Source organism: Candida pseudojiufengensis (assembly GCF_024610245.1).
Source record: "Candida pseudojiufengensis strain CBS 10847 chromosome Unknown scaffold1, whole genome shotgun sequence".
Classification (NCBI taxonomy): domain Eukaryota; kingdom Fungi; phylum Ascomycota; class Pichiomycetes; order Serinales; family Debaryomycetaceae; genus Lodderomyces; species Lodderomyces pseudojiufengensis.
In genome coordinates this window covers 120,912-140,413 of record NW_026261530.1, presented here as the reverse complement: position 1 = coordinate 140,413, position 19,502 = coordinate 120,912, and the positions used below count along the sequence as shown (strand labels likewise).

The 19,502-nt window shown below is 26.9% G+C and overlaps 8 protein-coding genes across 8 annotated transcripts; 3 read left to right on the top strand and 5 right to left on the bottom strand. All coding sequences in view use genetic code 12, as the record gives it.

The window, feature by feature from the left end:
- Window positions 1-763: 763 nt before the first annotated feature.
- GST2 (glutathione S-transferase GST2) lies at window positions 764-1,441 on the top strand (the record flags this gene model as incomplete). The annotated part of the gene is made up of 1 exon (XM_051757965.1): window positions 764-1,441. One exon carries the CDS (start codon window positions 764-766, stop codon window positions 1,439-1,441), a length of 678 nt encoding a protein of 225 aa, XP_051613569.1.
- A 355-nt stretch (window positions 1,442-1,796) lies between these two features.
- Window positions 1,797-2,624, bottom strand: KGF55_003196 (uncharacterized protein; the record flags this gene model as incomplete). Its single annotated transcript, XM_051757962.1, has 1 exon — window positions 1,797-2,624. One exon carries the CDS (start codon window positions 2,622-2,624, stop codon window positions 1,797-1,799), a length of 828 nt encoding a protein of 275 aa, XP_051613568.1.
- A 1,097-nt stretch (window positions 2,625-3,721) lies between these two features.
- Window positions 3,722-6,004, bottom strand: OPT7 (Opt7p; the record flags this gene model as incomplete). Its single annotated transcript, XM_051757961.1, has 1 exon — window positions 3,722-6,004. The coding sequence occupies one exon, from the start codon at window positions 6,002-6,004 to the stop codon at window positions 3,722-3,724; it is 2,283 nt and encodes a 760-aa protein (XP_051613567.1).
- A 520-nt stretch (window positions 6,005-6,524) lies between these two features.
- On the bottom strand, window positions 6,525-7,364 carry KGF55_003194 (uncharacterized protein; the record flags this gene model as incomplete). Its single annotated transcript, XM_051757960.1, has 1 exon — window positions 6,525-7,364. One exon carries the CDS (start codon window positions 7,362-7,364, stop codon window positions 6,525-6,527), a length of 840 nt encoding a protein of 279 aa, XP_051613566.1.
- Window positions 7,365-7,522: 158 nt separating this feature from the next.
- KGF55_003193 (uncharacterized protein) lies at window positions 7,523-9,622 on the bottom strand (the record flags this gene model as incomplete). Its single annotated transcript, XM_051757959.1, has 1 exon — window positions 7,523-9,622. The coding sequence occupies one exon, from the start codon at window positions 9,620-9,622 to the stop codon at window positions 7,523-7,525; it is 2,100 nt and encodes a 699-aa protein (XP_051613565.1).
- Window positions 9,623-13,338: 3,716 nt separating this feature from the next.
- SOH1 (Soh1p) lies at window positions 13,339-13,755 on the top strand (the record flags this gene model as incomplete). The annotated part of the gene is made up of 1 exon (XM_051757958.1): window positions 13,339-13,755. One exon carries the CDS (start codon window positions 13,339-13,341, stop codon window positions 13,753-13,755), a length of 417 nt encoding a protein of 138 aa, XP_051613564.1.
- A 573-nt stretch (window positions 13,756-14,328) lies between these two features.
- On the top strand, window positions 14,329-14,835 carry DUO1 (Duo1p; the record flags this gene model as incomplete). The annotated part of the gene is made up of 1 exon (XM_051757957.1): window positions 14,329-14,835. One exon carries the CDS (start codon window positions 14,329-14,331, stop codon window positions 14,833-14,835), a length of 507 nt encoding a protein of 168 aa, XP_051613563.1.
- An 88-nt stretch (window positions 14,836-14,923) lies between these two features.
- PYC2 (pyruvate carboxylase 2) lies at window positions 14,924-18,460 on the bottom strand (the record flags this gene model as incomplete). The annotated part of the gene is made up of 1 exon (XM_051757956.1): window positions 14,924-18,460. One exon carries the CDS (start codon window positions 18,458-18,460, stop codon window positions 14,924-14,926), a length of 3,537 nt encoding a protein of 1,178 aa, XP_051613562.1.
- Between the last annotated feature and the right edge of the window lie 1,042 nt (window positions 18,461-19,502).

The following is a 19,502-nucleotide window of genomic DNA, read 5'->3' as shown; positions in this document are numbered from 1 at the left end:
TTAAAAAAACTATTCAATTCTTTACTTAGAATTAAATTTCAAAACTATATAATACCTTTTTAAATAATTACTATTAATAATTAATGATATCTTCAATTCTTAATGCTAATATTCTGTAGAAGTAAGTAAGTTTTATAATCTCATGGTTATTAATTACTACTTTGTAATTTCACCTACCATTTACATCCCCCATTTTTCTAAAAAGTTAGAATGCTTTAGTAGAAAGTTCAATGCTATAATAGAATTACGTTTATCTCGATTATTGTTATCTACCGTTTCAAATCCCGAAGAGCAGGACGTGTTTTGTGTGTTGTAAATCGGTCATAGTGGTTTCGGAGTTCTTGAAATATAATAAAAAGTGCAGAACTATTAACGATGTAAGAAAATTTCGATCTTGAGCAATACCTTGCAGGTCAACTATAAACATTATGAGAAAGATACTCAATAATTCAATTTTGCAAATTAGGAGAAAATTTAAAAAAGAAGTTGCAAAAACTTGCTTTTCCGACCCCCTAATATTTTGTGTTTCATAGATTGTTAGAGAATAAATAATTTATAAATTTCAAATATAATTAGTAAGCGAATTTATTTAACAATTACTTAATAAACCACAGTTTATCTACTATTTATATTAATCATTTATACCTTAAATCCTTGTTTTTTCACATTTTATATCAATTTCTACCATATTATCAGAAATAGATACATCAATTTCCTCAATTGATTAACAATTTAATTTAAAATTCACCCGAAATAATTCATTATGTCCTTACCAATTAAATTATATACTTTTGGAACTCCAAACGGATTTAAAGCAAGTATTATATTAGAATTATTAGGTTTAAAATATGATGTTATAAGTGTTGATATAACAAAAAATGAAAGTAAATCAGATTGGTTTGAAAAATTAAATCCAAATGGTAGAATTCCAACAATTGAAGATCCAAATTTTAAAGGAGGAGAAGGAAAAGGAGAACCTTTGGTATTAAGTCAAACTGGTGCTATATTACAATATTTAGTTGATACTTATGATAAAGATCATAAATATAGTTATCCATTTGGTACAAAAGATTATTATAAAACTTTAGAATATTTAATATTTCAAGTTTCTGAAAATGGTCCAATTCAAGGTCAAGCAAATCATTTTGTTTTATTTTCCAAGGAAAAACATCCTTATGCTATAAATAGATATTTAACAGATACCAAAAGAATTTATGGAGTTTATGAAGATATTTTAAGTAGAAATAAAGAAAATGATTCAAAATATTTAGTTGGTGATCGCTATACGGTTGCCGATATTGCGCTATTCGGATGGAGCAACAGTTTAAAGAAATTAGATATTGATATTCATGATTGGCCATTATTAGGTAAATGGTTTGATTCATTAAGTTCTTTACCAGCTGTTCAAAAAGGTTTAAAAGTTCCAGCTCCAAAACAATAAATTTGAAGAGAGAAAAAATAATTCCTCAGAGCCTTGAATGAAAGATTAGTTACATCTTAATAAAAGTTTATTCCATCTTTGGACTCAAATCGACCATATCGTTAGTGACTAAATCTCTCCACTTTACTCGTCAATATGTTTCTCACGTTAGCATGAAAGCCAACAACCGCATTGACAAAAATGTCAGACTGTCAAGTTCGGCTTGATATTGAAAGTTTTATTAAGCGTAAGAGTTGGAGTTGAATACACGCGTAAGTCACACTCGAAGATTAATTTTCCCCCTTGAACTTGATTAGTAAATGAAGAATTATAGTTAAAATTGAAAAGTTATAAAATTAAGATCCTGCTTAACTATTTAAAATAAAAAATATATAATTATTTTTCCAAATAAATATAAATAAATGCTAATCAGTAAGAATTGTAATGCCAAAGATAAAAATTCAATATACCAACGATTTCTTTCAAGTTCTAATTGTAACCAATAGTAATTTATACATCGATTTTTATTATTATTTAGCTGTTGATAATTTAAATATTTTGAATTAATTTTATTGATATAAGTTGTATAATTTAAATAAGGTTTTGTTTCAATTTCTTCTTGTTCTTCTAATGATGCTAAGTATTGATTTAATTGTGATTTAAATTTGATTGTAGGTGTGACATTATTTGTTATTGATGAATATTGTGGAGGTTTGATTTTTGGAATTGACGATCGTCTTGGGTTAATCAATGTTGAATTATAATTTAACAAGGTTGTTGATTCCTCGAGTGTTTCTTTAAGTTTTTCACTTTGACATATGTCTTCCTCTTTCTCTTCTCTTTCTATTTCATCATTACTCAAACATTTTTCATTTATAATTACTGAATCAGATTTGATCATTAATGTTGGATCATAATCAACAAATGATTTTTCTGGAAACTCTATATATTCAACAGTTGTTTCTATTGAATTTTTAGATATAGTTCTATAAGGTTTAATCTCATTTTCTTTAACAACTATAGTAGCTATTTCAATATCATCATTTGAATGTTTTTTAAATTTTGATTTAATTTTATTATTTTTATTTTTAATTTTGATTATAATTTTACCTTTTAGTTTTATTAATTTGATTTTGATATTTTTGAATCTTTTATTGGGTTTTATCATATTTTCCTTTTCATATTTTATTACAGTTGTTGTCATATTGAATAATAATACATGAGCCACAAATCAGGTACAATATGCAAATAATTTTTGTGATCTCACTGTAAAATTCAAAAAAGATTGATGTATTGAAATGGTGGTTTTAATGGGATGGTGTATATAAACAAAAGTTAGTTGAACATGAAAGTTGTGTTATTCTCAAGGTAGTAAGGTATACAATCTAAATGAATGATATAGTAAATATGTGTTGAAATTATGGTTAAATTAATAAAAATATTTTTTTTTTTTTATTTTTTGTTCTGATAATATTTAAAGAGTTATCTGATAACAAATTCTTCGATTTTAGAGTAATAAAGTATCCAAAGATACAACATGTATTTATATTCAAATCAAGATATTGAATAAATCGTAAAACTCAGCATTAACAAAGTTACTTCGAGGTTTGCTCTACTAAAGTACAACAAAGGAAATTGAATCAAATAATTGTTGTTACTTGTCAATAGTTTAATTCAAAATTTAAAGTTACATCTTTCTCCTATTTTCTATATTTTTCATTCTTACAAATCTCTGATACAACTGTTGCACATTCCCTCGAGCTTTTCGTATAAACTATGCGACTTCTCGACCCACCTTGAAATAGCCACCTGATTTTTATTCGGAACTATCTCATTTTCGAACAAATTAAAAGTTAAACTCGTACCATTTTTGCGTCACAAATTTTAAGAGCTACTAGCTAGATTTATACCCAAATGCTAGTTTTTGCTCTTATGGCCAAGTTGGCTAAGGCACCTCACTTGTATAATAAAATATTGTCAGTGGTAATGAGGAGATCGCAGGTTCGAATCCTGCTGAGAGCATCATAAAAGTTTTCAATTTGTTTTTTTTCATTTCATGACCAAATGTTTATTTTTTTTTTTACTTTATTCAACATATAGATTTACATTTTTGATTTTTCAGAATCAATTATTCATTAAAGTAGTAGTCTAGATTAGTAGTCAAGCTTGCTTTTGTTGTTTTTTCAAAACTCATTGTTTATTAAATTAGTGATCTAGCTTGATAGTAAAGAAAAAAGTTAGTTCATAGAAGAGACTTATACTGTTGGCATGGATTCGTATTAAATAAAAAATTCTATTAATTCAACTATCTGCTTCTGCATATGCAAAACATCTCTCTACACTAACAGCATTATTACCCCACCAATGAGGCATTGGTATCAGTTTACCAGATGCAAAAATTATAAAAATTAATAAAACTGCTAAATTATAACCAGTATCAATAGCAGCAGCTAATAAATAATTATATTTTTTCCAAGTTAAATGTTTATAACGATAAAAATAAAACATTGTTATTGTACCACCAATAAATTGTGATAAATAACCTGTTGATATATTACCATAAAAATTTGCCATTGTTGAAAAAAAAACAGTTGTATTCCATAATCTAAATTTTAAAAATGATTTAGGGAATAATTTATGTAATGTGAAAAATAATACTGGAGCTAATGCACCAACTAAAAATCCATATGGTAAAACAGGATATAATTTAAACATTCTTGCTGGTCCTAATACAACATATTGAATTGCAGTAGTTTGATAAGATGAAATTGATTGACCTGTCCAAATATTTGAAGGATCTTTTAATGTTCCATCTAAATATTGCTTTTTTGAAGAAACAACCCATTTAAAAGCAGCATAATTAATGGGAACTCCTAAAATTTCACCAAATATTTGTGATATGAAAACAGCTTTTGGTGGTAATTGCATATAATGACCAATTTTTTGATCATTTAAAATATATTGACATCTATAAAATAAATCACCAGCTAAAGCGCCATATACAGTAGCTCCTGCTGGATGTCTTTTTGATCTAGTTTGTATCATATAACCATATATTAATTCATTAAAAGTACCAATAGGTAATTGGAAATTAGTAAGTGCATAAAGCCAACATAATGGAGTAACTATAACAACACCAAAAGCTAATGCAACAAAAAGACACCACCATGGCATAAATAAACTATCAGTTGCAAATATAACTAATAAAGTTATAAAACAAGAACCAAATAAAATTGCAAACCAATATAAAGGAACATCTTTATAAACAGATTGTCTTTTATTTAATCTATCATTATATTGTTGAAAAAGTGAACCATTAGATTTAAAAGATGCTTTAATTTTTCCAAAAGATTTCAGTAAACTTTTATAACCAAATAAAACAACCCAAACAAAACCCGAAACATAAGCTGCAAAATCAAAAAACATATTCCAACATCTTTGAGCTCCCATTCTAACTGGTCCTAATTCTTCATATTTTGTTTCATTTAATTGAAAATCTGGAGTTAAAATAGAAGTATATGGATATTTAGTACCATTTGATAAAAATAAACTATTTGACATTAAACCAGCTTTAAAATTAGATAAATTTCCAAATTTTACCGATGGAATTAAAATCCATGCAGCAATAACATAAGCAATAAATTGAATAACTTGAATAAAATAAGGATTAATCATAATACTACTTGTTATATTTGCCCAATCACCAGTTAATGTTAAAATACCAGCACCACCTAATCCACTTCCTAAAAATGTTGCTTTATAATTTCTACTTCCACAATAACATATAATTGAAATTGAAGTTAATAAAGGCATAACATATTCTGGTAAAAAATGATAAATTGTAACTCCAATAATAACCCAAAAAAATACTTTCATTAATTTATTACCATTACCAATATCATCATCTGATTTTTTTTGAGTATTAAATAAATTTACTTGCATTAAAGCTGAAGGAAAAGTATATTGAGGATCATAAATTAAAAAATTTCTTGCAATACCTGCATAACTATAACCCAAGAACACAATTGACCACATAAAAAATAAAGCAACTGCTGGATTAACTTTTTGATTATAATATATTTCTGAAAGACTTAGGGAATTTAAACCTAATGATCCAGTAGCTCCAGATGAAGCAGTTAAAACAATCATTGCTGTATGTTTAATAGTATGTTCTTTTCCATCATTTAATAAAATTTTATATTTACCAAATCCAATAGATTTTTTAGGTAATACTCTTGATAACCATTTTCCAACATAATGTGAAGCAATTTGTACAAAAAATATTGAATATGCTGCTGAAGTTGTACGATATGAATTCATTGTATCTATAAATGCACCAGGTACAATAAATATAATACTTAATATAACATATCTAACAGTAAATATTTCTTTTAATGATATTGGATCATCTTCTAATGTAACAACATCTCTTACAACTCTCGGTATATCTTTTAAATCTGGTTCTAGTTCTTCAACAAGACTTTCATTATCTGTAGTGGTAGATGATGAATCTTCAATCTCCTTTATAGGAGTAGTTTTCTCTACTTCCAAGACTTTTTGATTACTTTCTTGATCTTTTGACATATTAATGATTAACGAAATTCATTGGAAACTCTTTAAGAGATGACATGATGGACCTTATATAGGATCTTCAATTAGATCTATTCAAATGCATAACCACCAATTGTTATAACGGAATTGTTATATGATGCACATATTAACCAATTTTAAAGTTCCTAATTTGAAGTAAATGCCTCTAATCGATATCTCACGTGAAACAATTAAGCGCAAACCTATGAGATATTGTGATACATCTCATCAGATCTTATTTCTTTTTATTAGTATAGATTTCGGAATAATTTTACTAGTTAAGTATGTACAAAAGAAATTTAAGCATAAATAATATGTCAAATTATTCGATGCGAGATTATACGGCTTAAAACTTCAATAAGTTAGTATGCCACCACCGTAAAATTTTCTTGTGGCTTTATTAGCGGCAATTTTATATTAATAGTAACTAGTCCTAGTACTAGTACTACCTGCTTACAATTCAACGGACTTTGAAACTTGATTATAAATATAAATGTACATGAATTAGATCTTCTTATATACTTAAATTAAACCATTTTGATACTATATATACTAATGTAACACCGAAATAACCGAACCCTAGACCAACTAATTTTTCTAATATTGAATGGAAATATACATTTGTCATTAATAACATAAACCACCAAAGTCCAATTAATGAGATTGTTGCAATTTCAACTATTGTTTGAACTAATGTTAATGGTTCAATTTTCTTTTTTTTAATTAATTTTATATCATTTATTAACTGTACCCAATTAATATAATTTTCAATTTCAAAAAATAAATATATTGATGCTTGAACCAATAAAAAGACATGACCAGATGGATCATGGCCTCCACTCCATTTACCTTTAATTTTTCTACAATGATATGATGAAATTGATGAACTTTTCCAAATCAATGTTTCTAAATCTTGCATAAATGTTTGATGTATTGAAGCAGCAGCAGTTGGTGTTTCTAATTGACATACTCCACCGGTAAATACAAATACTTTATCCATTATTGGTAATCCAAAACACCATTGAGTAAATAAAATCCACCATATTGTTAATATAAAATATCTAATGACTCCATTTAAGATAACTTTTTGTTTATTTATTGATTTCGGTATTATTATAAATGCATAGAATAAAACTATAAGTAAAGTAGTCCATCCCCAACCTCTTTTAACAAAAAATTGATTAAAAAAATTTCCCTTTTGATTGTAATAATTGTATACTTCTTCAATTGGTGAACCAAAATGAATTAATCTACTTAGGAAAAAATTCAATAAAAATGATCCAATAAATAAAGTTTCAATTATTGATATATGATATAATGATTTGAGTTTACTATTTAAGTTTTGTAGTTTCATATGATGTTCATCGTATATTGTTGGTTCCATCTCTAATTGCCACGCAATAGAATAATGAAATATGAAAAGTTGTATGGAAATTTATTTCTACGCGCGGTTTAAAGTATCACCAATATTTCTTCACTCATTAAAAATTTCATTACAGTAATACTAATAATCTATACATCTACTTTACTAGCAGCAAATTTTATAATTGGACCCATACATTTATTTTTAGGATATATTGAACCCATTAATGGTACAACATTACAACCAATAGCAACTTTTGCTTCTTCAGTTGTAGGACCAAAATCTATAAATGATACATTTTCCCTTAAACCAATTTTAATAACTTCTTGCATCATTACAAAATAAGCTTTATATTTTTTACTTATTTCATGATTTAAACCTTGAATATCTGAAGTCATTGTTTCACCTAATCTAAATATAACACAAGATGCTATAATTTCATCACCAACTTTTAAAAATAATAAAGATCTATATTTCTGATCATTTGAATAATTACCTAAATTATATATAAATTCCCAATCTGGTTGTAATAACTGTGAAGACTGACCATTTGATTGTCTTGAATTTGCTATATAATCATTCATTATTATAATTTCTTGACAATTTTCAAAATTAAAATTATTTGATTCAATGACTTGTCCATTAGCTAATTTAAATGAATTTTCTTGATTTCTATATTTTATAGATTTGAAAAATTCAGTACTGGTTTGATTTAGGTAGGGTCTTAGATCTATTATATGACTATTTGGTAAATTTATTTTTATCCATCCTGAGTAATCAACTCCTGCTTCAAATGTTGCATCTTTATAAGTTGGATCTAATAATACAGTACATTTTTCATTATGTTTATTCCATTCAGATATAGCATAAAGCACACTCGCACTTCTTGCTATAGGTTTTTTAGTACTTGAGCAATAAAAAGTTGATCTTCTAAATGGCCAATGGAAACCTAATAATCCAAATTTTATACATAATATTGGGAATTTTGAATTTTTACCAAAAATTTTATTAATTTTTTTACCTATCCAACCAGGAATTCTTTCACTTAAATCAAATTCTTCAATTATTGTTAATAATACCAAAGCTTGAGTATTCATTAATTCTTGATAAAATTTTTCAGTATTATTTTCAAGTGATTGTAAATCCATTGCTTGTTTATGTTGTTTACTCTTTTTAGCTAATTTTTTTAATTGATTTTTACTTAATGGTTTAAATTCATCTTCAAGACTTTGTATTGATATATCTGCACTTGTTAATGTTGGAGCATTTAAAAATAATAATGATTCTTGATCTAATTCTTCAAATGCTGTATTCATTTTCTTTTTGGAATCATGATGATTATATAATGTATCTCCACTTACATTTGATTTTATAGGATGTAAATTATTTTCATTCTTTTCCCTTATATTTTGTTGTACTACTTGTTTTTCTGTTTTATTATAAACTCTTAAAACTTTACATTTCATTCCTGGTAAATCAGCATGTACATAATTTTCCATTAATGATATAACATTATCACCTGATATACCTGCATTATATTTTTTGTTTAAATCAATTAATTTACTCCAACCTTGTTTTTGATGTTGGTTTAAAGAACATAAATCATATTCTTCAACTTCATAATGATTAGTTAAAGTTCTTAATCTAAAAAATCTTGTGCATAAAAATTCCAAGATAGATATACCAACAGCACAACCAAATAAAATTGGTAAACTTATTGGAATTTCATTTAATCCTGCTACTGGTTGATAATCAAATTTAACACTTGTTATTGCAGTACAAGCAATAAATAATAATCCAATAAAACATAATAATAAATCATAAGCAAAAATTAATTTACCAATTAATTCATTTAATCTATTTCTTTCATTAACTAATAAAGTTATTGATGCTCCCATTATACTTTGACCAATCATAAATGCTCCAGTTAAAATAAACATATTGTGTAATCTTTTTGCGGGACCATCAGTTGATAAATTTATAATATCTATATTAATTTGTATAATACTTATACTTATTAAAATTTGTATAAAATTACAACTTGCAAATAATAAATAAACTGATGAAATATTTGTACTCCACCAAATACTTAATAAAGCACAATTAAATAATAAAGCAATTAAACATATAATTAAATAACAAATTCTTTCATTTGCACTTAAATTTAAAATTTGAACTTGTTCATAATTTAAATCCAAAGGATTTGAAGCTTTGCCTGATGATAATTTAACAACATTTAAAATACACATAACTAATAAAAACAACCACACCACCTTTTTTAAAATTTTATCAATAAACCAATAAGTCCATTTTTTCCATTTTTTATTAATTTTAATTTGATTATATAAAAATTTTTGATATATAACAATTAAAAATATAAATAAATCTGAAAATATACAACATATTGATATAATATTTATATAATGATAATTTTTTGATAATTTTGAATAAAGGATTGTATCTGCTAAATTAAATGTGAAAGAATATATTACTATTGATATTGGATCATAAATCCATTTTATATTTGGTTTTATTGATTTGAATTTTTGAAAATTATATTTTGATTTTGTTATTGCTTTTTCTTGTGTCATGTATGATGTAATTTTGTATTTGATTTGTTAAAGAAGATCTGATGATGAATGATTTGTTGAAGAAGGGAATGATATTGTTTTATTAGCCCCAGTTTGAATATATATTTGATTCTAAATGCTTTTATTGAATTGATTTATTAGAAATCAAAATTTTGCAATTTCGGAGTAAGCTTTTGAGTTGCCGATGTCCGTATATTTTGTGATTTATTTGTGTATTGATCTTTTAAGGAAAGTTTATTATGTTAATGTAAAATGTAGTAGAAGTTTGATCAAAACAGTAGATTGATTTGTCAAATAATGTGAATTTCAGTATATAAATAAAATTATCATGTAAAAAAGAAATCAATGAGCTTATATATAAATAATGATTAATATTCTAAATATTTAGTAATGATGTTTTATATTATGTATAAAATGTTAACTTATTTTGAAAATGTAAAACAACTTAAATTTAAAAAAAAACGAATACCGCTTAAGTAATAAAAAATAATTAAAATTAGAAACAAAATCAAATACACAACATTTAGATTATCAAATTAACTATTTTTAAAACTCCCAGGTGTTTGGTTTCATTTCTTTTTCAACACATGGCTCTATTTATAGGAAGTTGTATTAAAAATTCGTTTTTCGTTAGTTTAGTTCAAGAAAATGCGGACATAACGATTCATATTCAAATATAGTTCATTTCTATTTGATATGACCTTTAAGCGTTTTGTGCACTTGGTTTCTAAAACAAAAGTTACTTATATTGGTAGTAAATTAAGAGTAAGGGAGAAAGTTTTTAAAGCGTGTTTTGTATCTTTTGTTTGATTATTGGGTTGAAATATTTAAATATCTGCCGATGCTTACTTTATAAGAAAGGTACAAGTGAAAACGTATGATAATACCAGTAAAGTCGATATAACGAATCTAAATTGAGTTTTGAGGAATCAAAGAATAATCCGAACAGTGTAAAAATGGCGTATTTTTCAATTACTTAAAATTGAAATCACCGAGAATATATTGAATAAAATCCGAAAAGCCAGCACTCTTTCTCAACAACTTTTGAATAAACTAAAAATAGTTGAAATTATTCTACTTATAAATAGTTTTAGTTTGGGTTTAAGAAAATACTTTGAATGGTTTAAAATAAATTCATCAATCATAAGTTATAATTGTGTTGTCTATTAATAGATCGGATCTAAAAATTGTATTGCAAATTTTAAAAAATCGCGCATATAAAAATTGACTCTATTATAATCTTAAGTGTCTTTTTTATTAATCAAATATAAAGTACCAGTGACTCAAATAAATCTATAGGGGAAATAAAAACGAAACCCTTTGAGTATTGATAAATAACTGCTTAAACATTTGAAAAAAGGGATAAATTGAAGATCTACGTTTGGGGATATTCTTATCCTGATTCTTCATACATCTTTATATAATACTTAAAGCCTGATATTATATTAGTAAGGAAAAGAAAAGATTAAACAAATATATTAAACCTACTTCTATAAAACTCGAAATTTACTAAGCATTAAAATTAACAGAAAACACATGAAATATTTCGAACCTTATTTTGAAAACAATCAAATTATTTTAAGACAACTTTGAGGAACAGTGATTCGATCTATTTTTAAACAAAAAAGCCACCTTTCGAGATTTGAAGAAATAAAAGTAATGTGAATATGTTTCAAACACTTTTAATTACTTTTTGTTGAATTACTTACATTCTGCGTCCGTATGGACGTTTGTAAATGAAAATTTCAAATTGTCAACGCAATCTTCAGTTCAGTCCATACGTTTTACAATAAAATTCTTGTTTCGAAAAATTAATCAGAATATCACTGAAAATAAGCCTTGTTCTAGTTTTATTTGAAAAAATTATATAAACACATTGAAAATTTTTAATGTCCCTATTTTGAAATAATTTATAAACATCAGCACTCATACTACGAAAGGTAAAGATTATCGAGGTTATTCTTCTCCACCATTCCGTAATCAATTAAGTTTTTCGTACTTTTTGACTAAGGCAAACTAATCTTATATTAGAATTTTACACTCCGCCTCGAGATTTTTTAATCCTATCTTCAAATATGTCGAACGTCTTGTTTTCATATAGTTGAGCTATATTGTAAGTGATTTTTTTCCTTTTTATTATAACACGTTTCAGGGGTAAGATTTTGAAGATTATTAATTATTTGATGCAATTATCTTTAAATTTACTTTTGCATTTGACAAATATTCATAGTAGTAATCATTTTAATTTTAGCGTAGAGAGCATTCACATGGAAGAGGGCAGTTTTCAGGAGTTGATTTCCCCTTGTTGTATTGTGCATCATTAGGGATAAATGTAGAAGCAAGATAAAGATGTATTAATTATTGCATCGCGCCGGAGCTGTAGATCTGAATAAAAAATTTTATAATATTTGCTAATCTGCAAAAAAATAAACAGTAGTGTGAGTACTAACGTGAAATAAAAAATTCTTGAATGAAAATTGAAAGTAGTACTTTTCATAATCATAACCTTATGTATATATGTGTTTTGAGTTTCAAGCATTGATCCATGTTTCATGTTTCATGTTTCATGGTTCATGTTTCAAGTTTCATGTTTCAAGTTTCATGTTTCAAGTTTCATGTTTCAAGAGCCAAGAAAAATAATTACAATTTTTTACGATGATTAAACAATAAAGTGATAGATATTTTAGGTTTTGTATCAGAAATAAAAAAAACAATAATTACGACCACCATTTGACCAAGATGTAGGTATATTCTCATAGGTCAGGTTTTCAAATTCAAAACCTAAGTTTTGTTTTTGATTCTAAACTTTGATAACAGTAAATTGACATTACTGATCACTGATTTAGTTTTTTTTGTATAGATCTAGTGTGTAGATTTTGTGTAATTTATCTGCATCATGACGATTTATCAAGAAATATAGAAATATCCAAAAAGTTTCAGTCAAATGCTTGCAACGGCTCTGCTTTTGATTGAAGCAAAAACATTTCAGGCTTGAGTTAATGGTTCGATTTCACGACTTAAACAATTGATGAAGTCTGGTGTGAATCATGTAATATTTAATACCTAAAGAAGTCCATTTTAGAGCCAAATACTAAATTTTGAAATTCAAAAAGTCGTAAACACGATGAATCTTTCATCTAGTAACTTTCAGACAAGAATTTAGTGTATCCAACTAGCTTTGATGCTTAAAATTTCAAAATTCACAGCTATAATTAGAAATCAACGAGATTTACCTCAACAAGCTGAAAGTCCCAAAAAAGCGCGCGAAATGCTTTTCATCAGTTTGATTTCCGAATTCAATTAGTAACAAAATAACTTGACTCTTCCTACTCAACCCACCTACCAACCAACACAACTACGTCAAGTCTAAAGTCATGTCAGAGATAGACCAACCAGCACTTACACTACAGACAAATGAAAACAATGCACAACAAGAAAAAGAATATACAGAATTAATCAATTCACTACCGTCAAGATGGGAAATTGAATTAGAATTTGTTCAATCATTAAGTAATCTTCCATATGTAAGTTATTTAGCTCAAAATAATTATTTAAAAGATGAAAATTTTATAAATTATTTAAAATATTTACAATATTGGAATAATCCAAATTATTCAAGGTTTTTAGTTTATCCAAATTGTTTACATATTTTAAATTTATTACAACTGGAAGAATTTAGAATTAATATAGTTAATCCTGATGTTATGAATGTATTAATGAATGATATGGTTAAAAGATGGCAAAATGATGATAAAAATGGAGTTGAATTGGCAGAAGATGGGAAAGACTAGCTGTGTTTTTTAGTTACGAATAATGAGCTAATGCAATGATTCAAAATTTAAAAAGGATTTAACACTTTGAGATCTTATCAATGAAAATGGAAGAACTTACTATCACTTCCAGTAAATTAGAGTCGTGATTGATCATGGAAATTGACAGCATTTGCAACGTTCTCACGGGTAAATCTAGGCAAATGTTTTACCATGCCGTTCACGGATGAGACTAAAGGATATGCCAAAAGCTGGCATGATGTATGAATTTTGTAAAATGAAGTTGGTTAGAGTAAGAGTCGTTGCTTAGATTTCTTAAATGCTAAATTTTGAAGTGTTCTATGGGAAACTGTTTATTTATCAGAGTGCTTCATAATTCTATTTGTCAATATATCAATGTAATAGTTAATAGAAGAATCACTCTCTATTTGCATTTATTTAAAAATCTTTCGATTCTGGCATCTGTAAATTCTGGCGCATCTGTAGTTTCTAACTCTTGTAAATTTTGGTTGTCATATTATGAAAATCAAACGCGTTAATTAAAATCGTAAACAAAAAATAATTATCATCATATTTTACAACCAATACTACAACATGACAACACCACAAAGAAATGCTCAATCCGCATCCACACGAGATACAGCACTAACTCAAGAATTATCACAACTACGCAAAATAAACAGCATACTATCGTCGTTTTCCACAACAATCGATAAAGTACATAACGATCTCATATTATTTAATAATGGAACATCAAATGCAATGATAATGATGCAGAAATGGAGTAATATAATATCACAAGCAAGTTTTACTCAAGAGATGTTAAACAATACGGATTGGTTACCAGAAGATGAAGATGAAGAAAATCAAGATCAAGAATATTTTAATGAAATTAATGATAAAAATGATGATGATGAAATAGAATTATTATCAAGAAAACTTATGAATTATGAAAGTGAAAATTTAATATTAAATAAAAAAATTGAAAAAGAACTTGAAAATAAAAAAGAAAAGATGAAAAAAATTGAAGAAATTGCTAATAAAAGGAAAAGAGAATTAGGTTTAATTGGTAATAGAAATAAAATACCAAAACGATGGTGAGATTCAATTATTTCAGTTCTACATTTGTATTATTATTAATTATAAATATTCATTATTAAAACGTATTATTATTACTACAAATTCCTTTCTAATTTTTCAATATACTAGTAATTAAATCATTAGCATCAACTGAATCACCTTCTTTAATTAATAAATCACCAACTACACCACTAACTGGTGCACTTATAACCATTTCCATTTTCATTGCAGATAAAACAGCAATTGGATCTCCCTTTTTAACTTCTTGATGTTTATGAGTTCTAACTTCAATAACAACACCTGCCATAGGAGCACCAACATCATTTGGTTGTGAAGCTTTTGGTCTTGTTTTAGTTTCAACTGATGCCTTTTTATCTTCAACTGTAACTGATCTCATTTCACCATTTAATTCAAAAAATACTTCTCTTGTACCTGTTTTTTCTGATATTTCACCAATAGCTAATAATTTTATAATTAATGTTTTACCTTGTTCAATATCAACTATAATTTCTTCTCCAACATTTGCAGGTTTTAAAAAATATCTTGTTGGTAATACTGATAAATCACCATATTTTTCAGATTGTTTTTTAAAAGCTTCATAAACTTTTGGATACATTACATAAGATGCAATATCACATTCATCTATATCTCCATATCTTGAAACTAATTCCTTTTTTATAGAATCAAAATCTGTTGGTGGTAATGTTAATCCTGGTCTTTTTTCTAATTTTTGACGTTTATTACTTAACATATTTGTTCTTAAAGGTTCTGGGAATCCTCCATATGGTTTTCCCATAAGACCTTCCATAAAATCTAAAACTGAATCTGGGAAATCTAATTCAGAAGCTAATCTATTAACATCTTCTTCTGTTAAATTATTACTAACCATAAATTGAGCTAAATCTCCAACAACTTTTGAAGTTGGTGTAACTTTAACTAAATCACCTAAAATTTTATTTGCAATCTTATAAGTTTCTTTGGTTTGTAACCATTTAGTTCCTAAACCTAATTGTTGAGCTTGGAATAATAAATTAGTTAATTGACCTCCTGGAATTTCATGTGAATAAACTTCTGGATCTGGTCCTTTCAAATCAGCTTCAAAACATGAATATAATAATCTCATTTGTTGCCAATAAGTATCTAATTCTCGAACTAATGATTCTGATAATCCAGTATTTATTGATCCCTCAAATGATGCTAATATAGCTGATATTGATGGTTGTGAAGTCATTCCAGACATAGAATTTGTTGCAGCATCAACAACATCTGCACCTGCTTTAGCACATTCAGTCATTGATGCAACACCAGTACCTGCTGAATCATGAGTATGAACATGAATTGGTAAATCTGGATAACGTTCTCTAATTTTACCAACTAATAATTTAGCAGCTGCTGGTTTTAAAGTACCTGCCATATCTTTTATACCAAGGAAATGAGTACCCATTTTAACAATTTCATCAACTGTTCTAAGGTAGTATTCTAAATTATATTTTTTACCTGGTTTTAACATATCACCTGAATAACAAACAGTTGCTTCAACTACACCACCTGCTTTTTTAACTGCATCAATACCAACTTTTAATTGTTCTAAATCATTTAATGCATCAAAAACTCTAAAAATATCAACTCCATTATCTTTAGCTTCTTTAACAAATTGATCAATTGCATTATCTGGTAATGATGAATATGCAACACCATTAGCACCTCTTAATAACATTTGGAAAGGAATATTTGGTACTAAAGCTCTTAATTTTCTTAATCTTTCCCATGGATCTTCGTATAAAAATCTCATACAAACATCAAAAGTTGCACCACCCCAACATTCTAATGAGAAAGCACCATTTAAAGCAAATGCAGTTGTTGGAGCAATATTTAATAAATCAATAGTTCTAACTCTTGTAGCTAATAATGATTGATGAGCATCTCTCCATGTAGTATCAGTTAATAATGTACCATTAAATTGTCTAACTTTTTTAGCAAATGCTTCTGGACCTTCTTCTAATAATACTTGTCTCCAACCTCTTGGTGGTGGAGTATGTTGAACATCAATTGCAATACCTGTTTTTGGATCATGTAAAACTGGAATTAAAGCTTCTGTATCTAATTTTGGGAAACCAATTTGACCTTTAATAGATGAACCATTAACATAAAGATCAGCTAAATAAGATAATAATTTAGTAGCTCTATTTTGTGAACTAATCATTTGAAATAATGAAGGAGTATCATCAATAAAAGTTGTCCAACAATCACCTTTTATAAAAGTATCATTAGTTAATAATGCTAATAAAAATGGAATATTAGTTTTAACACCTCTAATTCTAAATTCAATTAATGCTCTTATCATTTTTCTTCTTGCTATTTCAAAAGTTGTACCAGAACATGAACATTTAACCAACATGGAATCATAATGTGGTGAAATGATTGAACCAGCAAATCCATTACCACCATCTAATCTAACACCATTACCACCTGCAGATCTATAAACTTCAATTTTACCTGTATCTGGTTGAAAAGATTTTGCAGGATCTTCAGTAGTAATTCTACATTGAATTGCAAATCCTCTTGTTGTAATTTTATCTTGTAATAAACCTAATTGTTGTAATGAAGCACCTGCAGCAATTTGAATTTGAGCAGCAACAATATCAACTCCTGTAATTTCTTCGGTAATAGTATGTTCAACTTGAATTCTTGGATTAATTTCAATAAAATAATGTCTATTTTGTTCATCTACTAAAAATTCAGCAGTTCCAGCATTTCTATAATTTGCACTTTTAGCTAATCTAACAGCATCTGTTAAAATTGCATTTCTAACAGATTTTGGTAAATTTTTTGCAGGTGCAATTTCAACAACTTTTTGATGTCTTCTTTGAACTGAACAATCTCTTTCAAATAAATGAATAACATTACCATAATTATCAGCTAATAATTGAACTTCAATATGTTTTGGTTTATCTAAAAATCTTTCAATAAAACATGTACCATTACCAAAAGCTGTTTTAGCTTCAGAAGTAGCTCTTTTAAAAGCATCTGCAATATCATCACCTTCACGTACAACTCTCATACCTCTACCACCACCACCAAATGCAGCTTTAATAATCACAGGTAATCCATATTTATCAACAAATTTTTGAGCATCTTCAACATTATCAATTGGACCTGGAGTACCAGGAACAACAGGTACATCATTTTCAATAGCTAAAGTTCTTGCACTAACTTTATCACCAACAGCATCAATTGTTTTATAAGAAGGACCAATCCAAATTATACCATTTTCTTCAACTTTTTTAGCAAATTCACTATTTTCTGATAAAAATCCATAACCAGGGTGTATCATATTAACATTATGTTTTTTAGCAATATCTATAATTTCATCAATTTGTAAATAAGCGCCTACGGGAGTAAATTGACCTTTTTTACCAATAACATAACTTTCATCAGCTTTTAATCTATGCATTGATAATCTATCTTCATGAGAATATATAGCAACTGTTTGCATTGATAATTCATGAGCAGTTCTAAAAATTCTTATTGGAATTTCACCTCTATTTGCTACTAATATTTTATTCATTTGACCTAAAACTGTTGAATCTCTTCTCATTTGATTTATTTTACCATTTTGGGTATTTGTTGATTGAATTGAAGTCATGATGTGATAATGGGGATAGGGATGGTATTAGATGAGAAGAAAAGAAAAGTGAAGAAAACTAAATTGATTAAAGGGACTTTAATTTCAAATTGAGAATAAGGATGGTAAATTGAATTGAATTATATAAACTTTTTGAATTATTCAAAATTAGAAAGTTTAATTAAAAATTTCTTTGATAACAATTAATTAAATTAAATTGATGGTTTAGTTGTGTATATAATGATATAAATTGATGTAATAAAATATATAAATAACCGCAAAGAAAATATAAAAGTAATACAAAATTATACTCCGAAATTCACAAAACCAAAGATTATGGTTAGCTTGGAGATGGAACTAAATTGCAAATGAGTCAACCAGTAAAGTTCAGGGTTACAGTAATCAGAAAATTTAAGTGATAACTTCACATTCCAAAACCTCTTTGGATCACAAGATCTAATTCATGATTTTATAAACTCATCTGGAAATTGAAATTGCTGATCTGCTTTAATTGTTTCAAAGATAAGAGATACTATTCAAAGAAATTTTAAAAAATATAAGTAATCTCGATAATCGATGGAATGCAGATTGACTTAAAAATTGAACAATAATCTAGATTGGAAACGGGCCTAGGATTTAAATCTAAGTGCCCTATATTTTTGAACAACAAACAAGTTGTAACTACTAGCTTCATGCTAAGTCAAAACATGCAATGTAAGAGAATTGAATTAACAATTTGAATTGCGAATGTTTATAGCGCTATACTGATTGTAACGTAAGGAGAAAATCAAATTGTTTGATGTTTAACTCTCACTTTAAGATTGAATAGATTTGACTCATAATAACCTCGATCCCCAGGATGAAGCAACAGTTAAGTGTTATGAAACTTGGACTAAAATAACAAGTAATGAGAGCTACATAGACTAAATACCAATTGCTCGTACCCTAGGGCTTTGTTTTTGAATTTGATAATTAATTCGGAAATTAAAGTGCGTTTGAGATTGAAACTTTATTTTTATTTTTTGCAACTAAACAAACCGGTTATACAACTCCGGCTATTGTG